This window comes from Ambystoma mexicanum, chromosome 13 (genome assembly GCF_040938575.1).
Source record: "Ambystoma mexicanum isolate Mex_15411 chromosome 13, UKY_AmexF1_1, whole genome shotgun sequence".
In the NCBI taxonomy this organism is placed as follows: Eukaryota; Metazoa; Chordata; class Amphibia; order Caudata; family Ambystomatidae; genus Ambystoma; species Ambystoma mexicanum.
Window position 1 is genome coordinate 57877088 of NC_090938.1, and position 18565 is coordinate 57895652.

At 41.7% G+C, this 18565-nt stretch overlaps 1 protein-coding gene across 6 annotated transcripts in view; it reads left to right on the forward strand.

The window, feature by feature from the left end:
- The window catches only part of PFKFB2 (6-phosphofructo-2-kinase/fructose-2,6-biphosphatase 2), a 223717-nt gene that overhangs the window by 122099 nt on the left and 83053 nt on the right, over window positions 1-18565 (forward strand). Inside the window, exons 15-17 of one of the 6 annotated variants that reach the window (XM_069633225.1) lie at window positions 9749-9964; window positions 12992-13014; window positions 13214-15402. The exons of 1 other annotated variant lie outside the window; for it this stretch is intronic. In XM_069633225.1, coding sequence (XP_069489326.1) covers window positions 9749-9964; window positions 12992-13014; window positions 13214-13271 — 297 coding nt within the window. In that variant the 3' untranslated portion in view covers window positions 13272-15402. Of the gene's footprint in view, window positions 1-9748; window positions 9965-12991; window positions 13015-13213; window positions 15403-18565 lie in introns of those variants that run through there. 4 more of the 6 variants (XM_069633224.1, XM_069633227.1, XM_069633226.1 and 1 more) reach the window with 4 other exon arrangements.

An 18565-nucleotide genomic window follows, 5' to 3' on the forward strand; every position in this document is an offset into this window, starting at 1 on the left:
TGCACTTGAATGTTAGCAATTTATAGCATCTTTAATATACAATTATAAAAAACACAATTTAATAAAACATCATAAAAACTCATTATAAAACATCCCAAAGTGACAAGTGCATTGATAAGTATGGTGTGGTAGACACCTCCATGATGTCTAACTGTGCAAAATGCCAGGTTATTGTAATAATATGCACACGCCTATTTACAACACCAAATTAGATACACTTTTATACACCGCTTGTTTCTGCAAGGGCAGAATCTTAGTCAACAGATTTGTAAACCACACAGACAAGAGAGGAAAAGGAAAGGAAAAAGAGAATAGGATACAGAGTACCACAATTCAAAGAGTAACTCTATAGTTGGTGCATTAGTTCTCTGATGCTTTGATGACAACAGGTGTGGTTTTGAATCCCACTCACAACACTTTGTTTTAGTGTAGAAATAAATCCTACATGCTTCGTTCCTACACAAATTGACATTGTTTCAGGAACTTCTTCAAGGGCATAACATTTCCAAAGCATTGACCCAAAGGGTCTCCACATTCGGTGGTTACAGATAAACACAAAAATGGGTTAAAAGAGTATCAAGTGATTACATGGTATGTGACAACACTGGTATGTGTCCCCCGTGGAAAGGTTGCAATAACATTAATTCCACCCGCTCTTCTCTAGTTAGTAGAATTGGAGCGTCTAGGCCAAACCTAAATAAAAAAACAAAAGAGAGGGACCTAATTAGTGAAGGTCGCCTACCTAGATACCCACTGTATCAAATATTAAGGGTATATTGTTGGCGCTTACCGTCTCTTGGTCTCGGTAAAGCGTCCTCAGTGGCTAAGAATAGTCACTATGTTACAGTCACCACTATCCCTGTGGACATACATAAAAGACAAAAAACGTCCTGTCATCTATCTGGTCAATCAGTGGTATGCAGAGAAATAGATTGTAAAAAACGGTTATCAATTGAGTGTGTAAGTCAAGGATCTTTTGCGCTTACTCTTCAGTGTAGCTTCATTCTCAAAAAAAGGAGGGGGAAAAGTAGAGAATGGGATGAAGCCTGGCTCGCCTACAGAAAAAAGGACATGCTCTAGTTAGTAACATAGGGAGTATGTGTCTGAGCGCAATGTAAAGGCATGGGTGAAGATTGCATCCATAAGTTAGTAAAAAACATCAGTCAGCGTTACTGCAGCCCTAAGGACATGAGGTATGCGTTGTTCTGAGTGTTAAAAGTAACATATATACAGCTGCAAAATCACATGCACTCTGTGATCGGTACCTCAAGTTCACATATATATCGGCAGCTGAGTTCAACAAAAACATGAGACTCGAACTACCATACGTCTCATAAATCAGATCGACTAGTTAATAATTTGGTCCAGAACGATGATAATCCACTGTGTGATAATATACAAACACTACTTAAATGGGGTGCCATAGGAACAACAATTCATTGCGGCATTACGTAACTCATGTTTACGGATAAACGCAACGTATAGTGATTAAATAACCACTCGGCTGCCAAGGGATAAAGCCTCAGTCCACTTACCCTAAAGTTACGGTCATCGGAGGAACCAGGAGACGATGTTCATCAGCTGCTGTACAAACGCGAAAATCCAAACATTGTGGTCTCCGCGCGAGTCCTATAACGCGTAGTCCTGACTGGCACATGCGTAGTTGGCTCAAGGGCTTCATCGAGATCGAAAATGGACTTGTCAGCCCCAATCATTAAGTGACGGCATGTTAGTAGAGTACAAATATTAAATGTAACGGGACAAATGAATCAAAGTAAAGTTGACAACGTAGACCCGAAATGTCGGTAGTCATTAGTGGGAGGGAAAAAACACAATTATAGTGCACGAAGGCTTTTTAGAAATTGTTTTATTCAAAAATAGTGTCTAGGTACTGTGCGTGAATACAGTTACTCTGATCAGTAAATGCTTACTCATGTGTCCTAAGCGTAGACCCAATGTAAGACAGAAGTAGGCTCTCGAATTCGAGAGGTAGACAAATACAATTCTTGATGAAATATTACCCACAGGTTACCCTTTAAACACACCAGGGTAAAAAATAGAGGGTTTGAAATGGTAACACAAGTGTCGACAATGCACTATTTGGGGACCTCAATTGTATGAAGAATTAGAGTGGAGTATTAGTTGGATTAAATGTAGATGTACTTATCAGGTGATAAACACACTCCAGTCAATATTTTCATTTAGGCCCATAAAATGACTTTTTGTCAGAAAGATCATCTTCTGTTCTTGTATACTGAGCATTTGTTTACTATTACAAATGCTACCAGAATGTCCAATGTTCTGCAACTATGGAATACCATCATCTCTGATATCCCTGACACTTGGCCCCTGGCCTCCCTTTAGCACTTGCAACTTGCTTTTCCCTCTTTCCCTTCCTACCTTAGCACTTTGCCATTGCGCAATCCGGCACCCCTTCCAACCCCCTCACCACTTGTTCATGCAGTAGCATGATGCGAATGTCACAAGCCCTAGTTGGACCGTTATTGCATCTTGCTCCTTGTTCTACCCCCACCCCTTACATTTATTTTGTTGTCTTGTGGCACCTTGAAACGACATCTGTTGTATAGGCGCCTTACAAATGACCATTAAATTTAAGAGTGCTAAGCAATACTCTGAACAGTAGGGTTGATGTTTAAAATAAAAAAAGTTGCTATGATCTAAAATAAAAGTATGTCTATTGTGAGAGATCAGAAGAAGGACAAAAAACAAGTATCTTCCATTTTAAAAAGGTGTTTGTTATCCTTTAAAATAAACTCCTATCTGTCCCTAAACTATGGGTTTCCCCTACCTAATCAAAACTAACTTGCTGCTAGTCAGTCCTAGATGAGTCCATGTTAGATGTTAGGCGAGGTTGGATGCAGTAACCCTGTGGGAGACTACACCAGCCTTGTCATCTTGGTAATAGGTGACACACCTATTGGTATAGGCCTGTACTACACTAGTTGGTAGAGTTACTGAGCGGTAAATGTGAGCTGTAGAGATGTAACACCGAGATCCACAATAGCAAGTATCCAAATAACACTTATACTCAGGTTTTCTAGTAAAATGCTTATTTATTTAACGGTCAGTTTTAAATAAGCCTTGTTTAAAAAGATGAATGTGCCAAAATAAAGATACACTTCACAGCACATTCTCAGAATCAAGACGAGCAGTGAATGCTCTATAGAGATGCTTCATACACACTTGCTCCACCCTGAGGTGACTTCTATTGGCTAGGGCAGCATTGGCATTTATATATCACTTTTGTACTTGGTAAAATTCTGAGGTTGTGGAAAAGGTAAATGTTAGGGAAGGAAAAAGGTTAACAGGTTCTCGGAGCAAGTGAGCACTTTTCAATCTCCAATGAAGTCTAGATAAAACCTTTCCCAGCAATACAAGTTAAACGTATGCACCACCTATGAGGAAGCGTTCGAATCAGTCAGTGGGTCAGAAGAGTCTGCTGGGAGCCAGGACAGCCAAAGTCAATTTGAACAATGTCTATGGAGCTGAAACACTTCTTTAGATAGCACAAAAGTCTTGCACAAAGTTAGAGAGTTTGTTGTAGGAAATCACTGTTGGGCCACAAGCTGTTATACATGTGAAAGTTAGAGCTAGGATCAACTCTAGAAAGCGGCTACTGCAAGTCTCAAGTTAGATAATGCAAGCTACAGACAACAAGAGATAAGTACCCTTTAGTCAGAACAGCACCTTAGGTTTGAAGAGGAGAATCCAGCTGGCTTCTGTCCTGGTTGCAATGTTGCATATCCTGGTTTTCTGGGCCTCAGTCGTGGGGACAAGAGGGAGGACGTCTGGAGTACTCCTGCACTGTGGTTCGAAGGTCGGCAGCAGTTACGGGCTCTTTTCAATTCGGCTGTACTCCACGGTTTCAGCTACCGGCAAATAGCCCCACTGCAGATCTTGCACACTTAAGGGGCTTCCCTTGCTTCTGGAGTCCAGCACTCTGGTGAGTTGACTCAGACTTGGGTCGTCCTGCTTCGGGAGGGTCCTCCGGATCTTCCTGGCACTTCGGTCCGGCTTAAAGATGATGCACTCGACTACGTAGTCTCAACCCCTGGCACTCTGTTCCAGCAGCAGCAAAGTACAGCCAGTTGTGGGAAGGTCTTCCAGGACAGTTTGTCTTTGGGTTAGTTGGTCCCACCAACACAAGGGAAGAAGTCGTCCTTCTTGGAGCTTCTCTAGTCGATTTGAAAACAGAGCTTCAGCACTGCAGCCGGGCTTCACCAGGCAGTTCAACTGTCCAGGAGGATGCAGTAAGCTTCTCTTCACTATTCCTTCGTCGGTTGTTTCTTCCAGTGGCCAACTCGGTCTTTGGTTCAAGAAGCTGCACCTTTTATGCAGGTTTCTCCCATTCGCGCACAGCCTAGCTGTCACTAATACAGCAGGGTGGCTGTCCTAAAAGCACAGCTAGCCAGCCAATCAGCACTCGGTGCATTCAGTTAACCAAGGAGACTAAGGACAGGGAGTTTCGGGGACCTCCATAGCTTCCTGCCCTGCCAGATACACTTGAGCCAGAGGCGGGTTTCAGTACTGGAGCCTGCCAAAGGCAAAGCGAGCAAAAGGGTTAAACTTGGTTTGGCACACAGAGTAAAACCCAAGAAAGACCTCATAACAGGACATGGCGAAAAAAGAATACCGGGTCCATTTTGACTCAATGGTCACCCATGGGTGCTATACTGCAGCTGAGGGTCTCTCTCACGCCAGGATAAAAATGCAAAGTCCTAAAGTCCAGTAAAAGAGCGGAGGGTCTCTACGGTTGAATGGAATTAGCACAGACATGAGAATTCTCCCGAACAGTCCGAAAAGGAAGAAGTGTCCTGTGTCCAAATCTAGTCTGCTCTGCCCCTGCCACTATTCAAAAAGGTAACTAGGGCACAGGTAAATGACTTCCTTCTCCTGTGTTCTGCTCCTCAGCAAAGTCACTTCAATATTTGATCTTTAGGTAGTTCTTGACAACCACCCTCAATAGTTCATAGAGTTCAGAAATGGGTTTCTTCACCTTTCCTGATGTGTCTTTGACATGGTGCTTTTCCATTCTAATGCTCCTTCTCGCTCTCTCTTGCTGTCTTGTGTCTTTACAAGTATTGTTCTTTCCTCTCTTAATGTCCACTCTTTCCTGGCTGTGCCAGTTTATTTCCCAATCTTTTCGATTATTGGAATAAGCTTGCCAGTTCCTATAATTATTCTCAGTTATATGTTTTGCTTTAGTGTTAACTAACGATTCACACTTAAATTCCACTCTTCAGTCTGGTTTGGATCACATTTGATCAAATTTATTTGACCTCTTTTTTCAGTCTAAAATGCGGGGGTAGACCCCCCGAACTTCCCTGCAACCTAATCTATAGCCTTACCCACCTAATATATATAATTACATTTGAACAAAAAAAGTCAAAAGAATTTGATCAAATGTTTTAGGTCTATTATGCTAATACCTTCAGTGCTACTGAGACAAGTATGATTGTGCCAAAGATTATTCACACTTAAATTCCACACTTCCATTTCAGTGCGATGAGTATGATTCATGTACTCTTCATCTCCGCTATCCCTCCTGGGTCTTCCACTGTCCCAGTTAGCTCCCTTCCTTGGGGTCAGCATCACCGGACCTGTTCGCAGGGCAGGAAACTCTCCTCGCGCTGTCACGTTGGCTTCACTCTTTCTTGCACTCTCCCTTGGCATCCACTCTCTGATGCGGGAGAGCCTGTGATCTCTGTGGCATTGCTGGACTGGACAGTCCACTGCATCGTGGTCACGCCACCACACACTCTTGGGCTTCTTCGCTGGTTTCCTCTTTCGCTAGTTTCTCCCAGTATCAGCCGTTCTCGCATGCCGTTTCCTCGCCAGCTGTCTCTCCGGTATGCACGCTGCACTTCTGCTTTTCTAAGCTTCTGCAATCACCCAGTTTCAAATATCCCGGTCTTCTCTCACTGTCTTGACTCCTCTTTCTGCTTTCATGACGACAGCTGGGCCTTCCCCAGCATAGTGGTATAGTCCTTCTTCACTCTCCAATGAGTGTTCTGTATTACTTCATCACTCTTCTTCTCACTATTTGTGATACCAGTTTCTTTTACTTGGATTACTGGTGCTATTCAACAGTAGCAAACAGTAGTGTGTTCTTCAAGGGTTCTTGGTTGTAGTATTGTAGCTGGTAGATTGTGAGGGAATGTTTTAGGGAGTTCCTCTTGGAATCGGGAGTCCTTGTCCCCATAGGGGAAGTCTCTCCCGGTGAGGTCCTTCTTTCCTCTATCCCTAGGGAGTTTATCGCATAGTGGGTTCACCTCCATACTCTCACGTGGAAAGGCGTCACCCGGGGAGAAGTAACTGAATCCCACGATTCGTCACACTATTCACTATACAGGATATCCACTCATGTTTAGGAATTGGGTACTAACATGGGAATTAAGGTTCCAGAGCCCAGATTCAAGTAAGTCCCCATGTGAGCACTGGTAAAACTAATATTTACATAAGCTGACCATTTATGTGGGCTAACACTAATCTTTCAGCTGATATCCTGGCCACCTTGAATCTTCTGATCTCAAGCTGGTACATACATTTGCAAGTAGCAACTAGGGTACAAAAGAGTGACTTCATCAGTTAGCAGTCAGCTACCATATTACAATAAATCAAGCAGATGTGGTGATGCTGTTTGCAAAAGCAGTCTCCATCCCATTGGCATAGAGGTTTCTGTACCGATCGCATCTGGTTTCTAAGGCGAAGCAGATAGCAGCTCTTCTGCGAACTCTCATGCAGGTTACCTAGCAACATTCCTAAGTGTGGGCATCTTCCATGATTCTTCCCATTCTCCTATCTCATGATCGACTGATGTGCTACCTCCTTCCCCTGCTCCAAAAACCAATTCAAATGTTGCTAGATCCCTTTCAGATCTTTCACTCTTATGAAAACCTTAACAAAAGACCTACTCCTAATGTTGTCCAGGTAGGCAAATGTACAAAGACCGCCCCTGAACCCTGCCAAAATCTATGCGGTTGGTTTAGAACGTGTTTATTAAGCAATGCTTTCTTACGGTTTGCAGGTGAAGCTTCCTGATGACAGCTTAGTTTTTCAAATTACTTGTATTTCTAAAATAATTTTTATATGGCACATTTAGCCTCTTTAATAACTTCATTAAGTTTGACTGAAGACCTTATGTAATTTATGGAGAATTTTTAGTCTTCAAATAACGTCTAATTCCTAAAATACCGCCACGAGCTATTTGTTCTAGTTTTGCATGGTATGAGTAAGTTCGATGGTCAGTCAGTTTCTCAAGTGCAACCCCGGCATCTCGATGTCGAGCTCAGATTTCTAGCTAGCCAAAGTGGTGTCATTGAGCAAGCTTGTACATAATTGAGAATGCCCAAATACCAAACCATGGGTCTATTCGAGTGAATTCAAGGTTTCGTTCCAAAATTTGGACGAGTGTTTTAAGATCTTGAACTCACTTACTTGATTCATTGCGTTCCTTCAAGCTGCTGGTCAAGCTCGGTTGCATCTGGTTTAACTGTTCGTTCACCGATCTTAATGTCAATCGTTGGGCTTGGTATTAGCGGGATATTTGATGCCCCGCAAAACGTGAGTTGTATGTGGCCTCTACACAAGAAGCCCTGCATAATGCTAAATTGTAGCTCTTCCGAATGTGAAAAACAAAAGATGTTCAAAGGTTTATAGACCAATGTTGGTTTCCTCAATTTTATTGAAGTTTTGCAATGCACCAAATTGTTTGTTTATGTTTAGGCATTTATAATGCGCACCTGGTACTCAAGGGCTGATTGGCGCAATTGCAGTGAAACCCTTAGTACACAGGCATCCAGACACACTATTCAAATACACGTTTGTGGTCTCGTTCCAATCTAAACTAAATTGGAAATCTGAAAACGAAACTCGAATACAGCATCAGACTGTTAACCTTTTGAATTTAAATGAGATCCATGTTACGCAGCGTAATTCCCTAGTATTGCGCCTTATTACCCCCCCTTACTTAAAATCCAGTCAAACAAGGGGCATATTACTGTAGAGATTTGTATTGTTAAGTTCTAGCTGGAAATCGAGATTTCTTGAAAGGCATCGAAGCAAAAGTTCTAAGATCTGAAACTAATGGGTAGTTCTGCAATGTTCATAGTTTAGTACAGCAATGAGATATGTTATGCCAATTGCATAACAAGTTTTAATACTGACTAGTTACTCTTAAACACAAATTAGCATTCACCATCTACACATCGGTGAACAATGCAATGCACATTTTTTAATGACACTGTGGTGCTTCTTATTAACGTTTATTAAGAATTTCACATAAGCAGTCTAGGCATGCGTCGACAGTTCAATGATGTGTGTATTCATGCTGTTTACATATTTCAATATTCTACAAGTCCCTTATATGTTACTTTTTCCTCCATCGTTTTTGATGATGAGTGAAATATTCTTGGATGTGTGGAAACACTTGTGTATTGAGCGTGATATAAATAAAATATCATATCACATGTGCCCTGGTGCGCATATCATTTAACACTCTGGTTAGCCGTGTCAGTGTTACAGGTGTGCTATACTGAGAACGCGATGCATCCCAAAATGCTGTCCTTCTTTTTCATTTCGGTGTTTGTGTATCAGTATGAACTCTGTGATTTATTGTAGGACTGCATGAACTGACGAACCTTCCACATGCTTTCCTTTTCCAAGATACTGATGACTGAAATGCTAATACCAAGTCGATTTTTGTACACATACCTCAATTCTGGTCATTTTAAGCTTCCTTGACGTGCTTGCTTTTGGTTTCCCTAGTGCATATATTGTTTATTCCAATTTGTTTGTAAACCATTAAAGTAGTGGCCAATATTCATACAACACAGGATTGCGAAGTGGCTAGGCACCCCAGGTTAGAGAGTTCCAAAGCTATATGAGACTCAGTCCTAGCTAGTCAGAATTTAGGATCTGTTAAGTGTACAAGGGAGAAATCTATGACTCTGGTATCGGAAGTCAATGCACAAATAGTAAACCAACAAAGTGACCATATTTGATGGACACTCCCGTGCACACCTGTGTTAACTGAAAAAATATCAGTCAGAATTTTAATACATTGTCATCAACTTATTGAATTCATACCCACACTTTTTATAAACTGAATAAGTGTCCAGAATCTTTTAGATATGACATAAGTAGGTTACTCGCACATTTTTGACTGACTCTCAGTGACAACAATAATATACTTCTTATATTCAACCTGATACTGGTAAACTCGTCCATGTTGTTCTTCAAAGATTCTGGACACTTATTCAATTTATAAAAAGTGTGGGTATGAATTCACTAAGTTGATGACAATGTTTTAAAATTCTGACTCATATTTTTTCAGTTAACACAGGTGTGCACGGGAGTGTCCATCAAATATGGACACTTTGTTGGTTCAATCTTCATGCAACACCAGGACCTTGATCACTTTTTCGTATATATGAAATTATGGTCGGAAAAGTGGATCTTTTCTCGGCGTTGAAGCCTGGTCTCGCTTGGAATGTGGAACGATCAAAGCCAACAATAAGTCGTCTTGGCAAAGCTCGTCACCATAGAAAATTGTAAACTTTTTGTAGTTTGTGTGTGGGATTTTAAAATGTTTCCTATCATGTAGTGTAACCACTATATTTCTTTTCTTTTGTGATGTGCTGTGATGTGAAACGTTTGGTTTGTAGGGTCAGAAATGGGTCAATTGTTTTTCTCTCTCTCTTTTCCTCATATTTTATTTTGGTTCCAGTTTCATTCCTTTCTTAATATCCTCATTTTTAATCAGAGCAACCTACAAAAGAACCAAACACCTACGCGGATGAGAAGAAACAGCTTCACGCCTTTGGCCAGTCCGGACACCGTAAAACGCCCGCGGAATTACAGTGTCGGGAGCCGGCCTCTTAATCCCATAGGGTCCCTCCGCTTCCGGGAGGCTCCGGATGGGGCAGATCGTCCACCGATGCAAGTCAGTGTTTAGCTGTATGCCGTCCACTTCCTCTACTTCCTCACCCTCTACTTCTACCCACCTTTTCTCTGATTCGGATGATGAAAAAAAGGGCGATATTTGCTTTTTTTTTCTTAATGATGCATCCACAAACTGATTTTGAATATGTCAATCATCCATCACTTCAGAATCATTGCTTTCACATCTGCAATGGAGGAACGACCAGCCACGAGCCATGTTTTTCCAATGCTGGCCCTCCCGATCATTGTCGGTATGTTGCACAACTCACGGCATGCATTTACCTTTGTGCTGTGATCAGATCACAACCCAAGCATGTAAGGGGAAACTTCATCATTCAGGTGTTTTTATTTTGTTTTAAAAAACATTTTTAATTCATTTTTTAAAATCAATATATCTTTCCAAGCTTCCACCATGTTTTGGAGACCGAGATTGCAATTTCTCATACATCTATAATGCATTTGCAGAATATATTTCGCCAATAACTGTGTTGCTCCGGACTAGAGCATTTTTGTTTTTAATATTGTTTTTAAAAAGCATGTTTTTATGCCAAAAGGGCACTTTGCTACAATCTGAACTTAATACAATGTGCTCTTTTTAAGGAATCAACGTTATGGAATCACCTGAGAGTTGTGAGCACAATAGAATTTTTTAAATTGTATTCCCTTATTTTGAAAAATCTCCCCGGCGTCTACTATGTACTATCTGGACATTACTTGTCAGATAAAGTAGCAAATGGTGCAAAGAAGTGTCTCACACCTCCAAGGATACTTTTGTATGAAGTTTCCCCTTCTTGCCTCCATTGTGTATTTGCATGTGTTTGTGTGGACAAAATATGTTCGTCGTCGAACTGCAGTAACTGTTTGCCTCGAGGCACAGATAAGCATTTGATCGGTTTCTATCTTGAAGGAAACAGATTTGTCTGTGTACTAAAATATGCCAACATTTGAACCGTTCTAAGTGTTTGTTGATTACTAAAATATCTTCCATTCTCAAGGCTGTTTGCACCTCCATTTATCAATGAGTTCAAGTTGCCTCGTCTCCAACCAAACGGCACAATTGGTTGGGTAGTATGTTGTTTCATTCCTTGCCTACGGTTTGGTAATTATTCCAGAGAAGGGTCTGTCTACATGTTCTTCTAATTGCCTTTGTCTTCTTGAATTGGAAAAAAAAGTCAAACGTTCTAAGAAAATTGGCTAATTCTCTATATCTCACGTTGGCTACAAATTGTCTAGGGTGTGATCAACATATTCTTACAGTATAGAATCAAAACATATTCTTACAGTTCCGTGCCGCCAAAATTTTACATCTGACACTTAAGTAGAAACCGGCGGCTCATTGCAGTTTGTTTTCCTATCTGTGTTTTGAATCTTAGGAAAGTTTTCCTATTTCCATTGTTAGTTTCTTGAAGGAAACCACACCGATGTGGTATGTTGCATAGATGAAGTTTAAGAAAATTATTTCTTTTGTTTTTTTTCATCACGCCTAGAAACACTTGTGTACAGGCGCGTTATAAATGACCTTGCATATCATTTTGAATACAAATCTATCATTTAGTCAAACTTTGTGCATAAGAGTTGGTGAACATTATTAGAACATATCGGGCTATTTTACGTCTACTGCCAATGTTCGGTACTATGTATGTAGTTCTTGTATATGCCCGTACCTTTTGAATAGACTGGTATGACAAAGATAAAGGTTTCTATACCTTTGGAAGCTTGTACATTATACATTTATTAAATAAATAAAATTGACGCCGTAGGTGCACATGCATGACCGCTGCCTCTGCTTGACGTGGCTGTAATGAAGACTTTTTTGTTACAGTTTGAGCAGTTCTTATTATTTAGAACACGTGTTAAACCACCTTAGAGTTAGAAAGCCCTGAAAAACATTTGCTTGCAGGAAGCCCTAATCCCATAGCCTGAGTGCAATTGAAGTCTATTCTACAGTCTTTCATTTTTAAGTCTGCCTTGTTGCATTGCAAGAGTGTTACTCGAAGATTTAAGTTTAGTGCAGGAATGGAATTTTGAAGAATATATTTATTTTTTTACTGTTGTCGATAATTAGTTAGTAAACCTGAAAACGGGTTTCTATTTAAAACCTGTTTAAAGAGGTGATCCATAGAGAGAAGCTGGTTCTTTTAGTGGCCCACTAGATATCAACTTAGTTTCTGTAGGATCACAAGCAGTGCCATCCCATCTGTGCTATATTCTTGTAGGTAGAATGACTCTGGAACTTCCTCCCCCGTAACACCAGACACTTCCCCTCGCTTCTACAGTTCAGGAAAGAGCTCTAGACGGTTCTGTGTCTTTCCCTCACCGGTTTCTTTTTTCAGAGTTTTTTTGCTGCAAAAACTGATCCTTTTTTTGTTTGGACTGGCTTTTCCTTCCCTTCACAGCAATTTGCAAACTATTCCCCACCCCTTTTATCCCTTTAATCCCCCCCCCTCCTCCTCCCCATTTTTTCCGATTAGTTTTTGCAGCAAAAAATCGGTGGCAAGAAACTAACTGGCGATGAATGAACATTGTACCCTCCCTAATAAGGAATTTCTGCTCCCTAACTTCTAGATGTACACTCCCCCATTCCTCCACAATAACTCTACTGTTAGCTCCTTGCTACCTTGTATCTCTGCGTCCCTCACTGCGTCCTTCTCCCTAGGATTTGTTAAGCGCTCCGATGCTTTCTGAAGCTAAGTTTGCGTTCAATAAATAACCTAATAATAACTAAAAATAACAACTCTAACAAATTAATCATAACAAACATAATGTATTTTTTGTGTGACTGATCTCCCTTTTTATGTCTGTGTTTTTCATCATTGCTGAAAGAGAACTAGCCATGTAAATTACTAATGACTTAACCTGGACAAGCCAAATTTAAGTACTTGCTATCGTCTGGTTGGATGCGAAGCCTTGAATCTTGATCCGCATTGTGATGTTGGCCTTTCTTTCAAATGCTGGTTTCAATCTGCTCCCTGTACTGTTGCAACTAACATGCTTGTTTGAGCTTTCCTCTACTATGTTTTCTTTACAGCCTCAATTGGGACATGCTTGCTTGTGAGTACTATCAAAAATGTTTCTTAATTTCGTTGATGTAACGATTTTGTTGTCTATTGCTGCGCGTCTTTTGATGTCACCGAATTCGCATACAGACATTGCCAACGGTAGAGTGTAACGGCTCATTCCAGCTGCTCGGCCATGCCGCTATCCACCGCTAGAGCGGGATCTTACCTTCTCTGTCCCCCTTTCTCCATAGGGAACAAACTTGCATGAATACCTGCGATCCCTATGTCTCGCTCCCGACCACCAAATGATGGGAGTCGAAGATTGATTCTCAGCCTCCGAACGGAGCAGACTTTGAAAATGCATCCATGCCCTTCTGTCCGTCTAAACATTGCTGCTGTTGGTGAAGTCATTTTAAGCTCTGTGTTTGGGCCACTAGGTTATGTGTAAAGATTTTTGTAAATGTTTTAAATTGTAAATATTGGCAGCACTCCGCCTCCCAATGCCTCAATGAAGTAAGTGGCTTACTAATGTTCACTTCATGCACACATTTCTGCTGAAATGAATGTGAACTGCTCATTTTATAATTTATTTTATCATTGGAATGTAAGTTTTTTTTTTTTTTGTACCTTTTTTTTTGTCAGATGTTTTACAGAACCGTTAAGATGGAATTCACTCCAGAACACAACTCTCCCCTTTATTTAAATTCTTCACTGGGATGCTTTTTGCAGTTTTTTGCAATGTCACCCATGTTTAGAACCACTCCGCTTAGTGGGAGAGTTATCTCCTCCGCTTTTAAACGCTCTCCCATATGGTTATGGGGTTAGTCTTCCTTTGCTATGAGGCGGTCTGCTCCACTGAGTTTTGCTTCACTTCTCTACAGCGTGAAATGGGCGTTGTAGGACAAAATGTAATGCCTCGCCATCCCAATAAACTAGATCAGAAAATCCTGGGCCGGCGTAAAATCAAGTCTAAAACACTTTTTGCGAGCGGGCACAGTAATGGGGCACAATAATAGGGATAGCATTGGAGGAATAGGTCATTAAGCGTACACCGGGAAGGGCTTGACAGGTTTAGTACAGATTGGGTAGGGCAAAGCGGGCAAAGTCTTGATTCGCAATCCAACCTTCTTAATTGCTCTGAAGTTAAGGTTGTGCAGCACTAAAGAGAGCCACTAAAGAGAGCCAGGCATTTCAGTGCAGGTTTGTGTTATTGACTGATAGAATACATGTGCTGTCCTGAGTTGTATTGGTATGGCTCCTGCAATAGATCTTGAGTTAGTCTTGGTCTTTTAGTGTAACACCCTTACCAATTGCACCAAGGCTTTGTAATTGACTTGGATGACCTCTGTTAAGGTTCATACTACAGGAGTACAATCAATCAAATGTGAAATCTACAACAAATGCAAAGGGCTGGTACAGTGGGTCGCCCAGCAGCCCTTCTCAACGTATGCTCCAATGTTGTATGTGACTGGTTGATGTCATGAGCAGGTCTGGTAAGCCGCTGTTGGAGACTTAAGGGAACCAGAAGAGCTTCCCACATAGCTTTGCTTGCCCTAACATCACTCTGTGGCACATGCTATTGGGGAACGTGGGTGCGGCTCCCTGGACCGGCAGTCATGGCTGCAGCCATATTAGACTGTCAGATTACCCGGGAGGATAGCTCAGCAGCAACGTGTTCGCTTTGGAAGCAAGACGGCACGAAGCAACACAGGTTCGATCCCCGGGTCCGCGCTAAGAAACCTCTGGGTATTTAAGCGCGTTATAAATACGCAACTAAGGAAAAAAAGATAATTACACAAACAAAAAAAAAACAATTCCTGTAACAGCGCCTCGATGCCTGTGGGCTGTGTGAGCCCTTTAAAAAATGCAAAAAAATAATAGATTACCCTTTTTGTTTTTCCCCTGGGACGTCAAGCAGTGCTGCCATAGATTCCAGTGTTGGGGTTTTTATTGTCATTGATGCACTCCTTTAACTCTTGTACATAATTACTGTTGCATTTGCAACTCTAGGTGTAATGTGTCCTTGGTTAATGCTCCACTTGATTTTAGCGATTTCCAACATTTTTAATTTCTGGTCAAACATTGTGTAATTACTATATTTAAATTGCTCCTTCCTGGCAACCAGTCCCTCCTGTGCCCCTCTTCTCTATCTCATGGATAATCTATGTTTGGCTCTCTGTAATTCCGTTACCTCCACTTTTCATGTTTGGCGGCATCAGTGCTCTAGATAAGATTTTGAAGTGGGGTATTTTACTTACTACTTTTTAAAGGTGGGAGTGAAATAATTTTTTAGGGAGTAAAATTGTAAGTCTAATTCGCAGTGGGAGTATTTTATAAGCAAATAATGTTTTAACTGTAAAACTGAAATGTTTTAGTAATAATGATTCCTTTGCGCCTAGGAATTCATGCACATTAAATGATGCATGTTTACTTCTTCTTATCAGGCAGTAATAATAGTAATTTATCCCTTGGTACTATGTGCACTACTGGTACAAACATATCCATGAATGTGTGTGGGTGAAAGCAGAAGCACAAGGCCGTATGTGTCTGGTTCCTCTTTTTTGGTGGGAGTATTTGTACTTCCTATTTTAATTTTTTGGGTTATTTGCCTATTCTTTGGTAGTAAAAGGGGCCGATAAGCACCTTATCTGTAGAGCTAGACGGAATTACCACAGGCGTAACTATAGAGTGGTAATTCCTCTGGTAGATAAATCCTCCACCTACGCTCCAGCAATCGGCGGAATTACTACTCGGTAATTCCTCTGGTGGTAATTCTGCCAGAAATCCCCAATGGAGTCTGTGGTGGGTTGGAAGAAGGAGACGGACACTCAGAAGACATGATTCAGGTTGTTTAATGTAAATTATAAGTAGTGGCCTAACTTTCCCTATCACTAGAGGGAGTACCCTACCTATCTAACAAAACTAAAGGTGCTCGTCTGTTGTCATGAATTCCAAAAGAAACTATGTCCTTTGTCCAAACTACCCCATCTAGCCCTGCCACTAATTCTAACTAACTTAAAATAGACCAAGGGAATGATTTGTCTTTGCTCGGGCTATCCAATTCATTCAACAGTCTCTTAAACTATAACACCCCTCGGTGGGACAAATAGCTTCTGCGAACAATTCTTGTAGCTCCTCAAAAACACTTCTCTCTCATACTTTCTGTTGCCCCCTTTTGAGAATGTCCTCTACAATATTTCTTGATACTCGTATTGTTAATTTGTTGTTTCCTTCCAGGCCTCCCCTCCAGGAATACTTGAACAGGGTTTTATTGTTGCTTATAGTTTCCCCTAGGTCTTCCCTCTAGGAGTACTTTCCTTCAGCTCTTTCAAAACTTCTATTATTATCAGTTCTTAGTCTTATGATGTCTCTTTTCTTTGTGGTTATACCGCAGCGGTATTGATTCAGCGCCTCTCTTCTAGGCTTTGCATCTCTGGTTTGAGTATCTCTTCTCTTATTGGTTATACAACAGCTGTGTGGTTTCGGCCCCTCTCTTCTAAGCTTTTCAATTCTTGGTTGGCTTTGTTGCTTGTTTGATAACTCGTCCTTCGAGGTTCCAGCTTCTTACTAGAACTCTCTTCTCTCTCTGGTTTACTTGTTATTTGCCTTCAATGTTCATCACATAATTTTAGCCCTGCTTTCTCGTTCTTTTGACTGGGACAAGTTTTCTCTTATTGATAACAATATCCTTCACGCCCCCCGCTTCTCCTGGTCTCCCAGGTACCTCTCTCTTGGGACGGTGCTTGGGCTCCTCTCCCTCCCTCCCTTCCCTTAACATTTTTGGCTCTGCGTCTGATTCCTGCTTCGTACTGATGCTGCTGATAGGAAGTGACCCATGCTTCCCTGTACAGGCAATATCGGCATTGTTCCTGGGGCGTCCTGCCCACCACTTCCAGCTTGTGGTCATGCCACCACCAGGTTGTTTGTTCCTCTCTCGGTCGACCTGAGACTCTTTTCATGTCCGCATGTGCCAGTTCTCCAGCGTCACATACTCGTGTTCTCACTCTCCCTTCATGTCCAGGGCTCCGCCTCCAGCCAATGTGATGATGTCGGGGGGCTTCGCCTTCGAATCGGGCTCCTCTCTTCTCTTACTCCTCGTCACAGTTAAATATTCGTCTGTTATTAAAGAGACCTCTTCCTTTTCTTGTGCAACTGGGTTTGATCTTCCATTGCCTTTAGCCAAAGGTAAGGATGCCACCTTCTTCAGCTTACCAGGTATTCCCATGCATGCAACTATATTAGTTTGTCTAGTAGTTTCTCACAGGAACGGGGGACATTGTCCCCAAGTGGGGAGTCTCCCAGTTTGGTGCCACTTGCCTCGAGGGAGAGGTTTGCAGAGCGGGCTCACCTCCCTAGCCTAAAGAGGGGGAGCTCCCCCCAGACTCTCTCCTCTTCTGCCCTCAAGAGATGACCCGACTGTGCGGATCATCCCTCACTTCCAGGTAAGCCCAGTAGCGCTGTGCTGGGAATTACTGCACGCCTTCATTTTCGCACATTGTGCGACTTCGACCGTGAAACCTAATTTGATTTTGGTGCAAATTTTTTAAGATGGGTATCTGTGTCTGCATACATCTACAGGAGAACAATAGATGGGTTTCCCCTACTTCGCTGGCTGAGGGGAGCAACAAACAATAGTAAACCGGGGTAAAGCCAGCGGAAAAGAAAAGGGTTCACTCAACGGACATCATTCAACCTAGAGGAGAGGGAAAAGGCCCCCCCCCCCCAGCTGCAGCCCAGATCACCATTCATACAACAAGAAATAGTTAAAAAATACCATATTTATTGATTTCATTTTAAATCTTTTTTAAAAGAGAGTATTAAATCATCTGAAATTCTTGTACAATGTACAACAAATATAGATCATACAGCTATAAAAAAGTGCGTACTGTGTTAAAGTGCTAGTATTAAATATTGGCTGCTACAGAAAATCGTAACAAGATAAATCACATAAATCCTAGAAATTAGTCTGGGCATCTCGTATAGGGTACCCTAAGTGCGTGAAGGGGATCACTCAGATAGGGGGAACCCCCAGTCACCCTGACCAGACCAACTGTCTAGCCAACAGATTATATATCCGTGACATAACCTGAACAATAATAATAATACAAAAATAATTTTCTTGCTATTAGTAGTAATAGTTTCAATAATCCATTTTTAGAGGCAGACAAATACCTAGAAAAGAAAATTATATTAATTCAAAGAAAGACAGTAAAGCACACACACTAAAATCTAACTAAGGGATGCTGTGCGTCGACTACTATGATGTCATTAAAAAAAGAAAATACATCTACAGCCCTTCCAAAGATCCTGCATCGTGGCCGCTGGGGGGTTTTGCTAGTCGGCCTCCTCTACGCTAGCATGGCGGCTGACACCTTTTGTTTCTCCAGGCATTTAAGTGTCTCATTGTGTGCTTGCACTACGGTTGATCTGATTGGGCCATTTCTTGCTTTTCTGGCTAATCAGTAAACTGGCAGGCAGGTGAGCCAGCCTATCGACCGAAGGCCACTGTCGGGCCCTGTCTGGTGCTGGAGAGAGCCCCTGCATGCCTCTGAGCCTGCATTCCGCACATCCCATGCAGCTCATAGATCAAGCTAACTGCATCC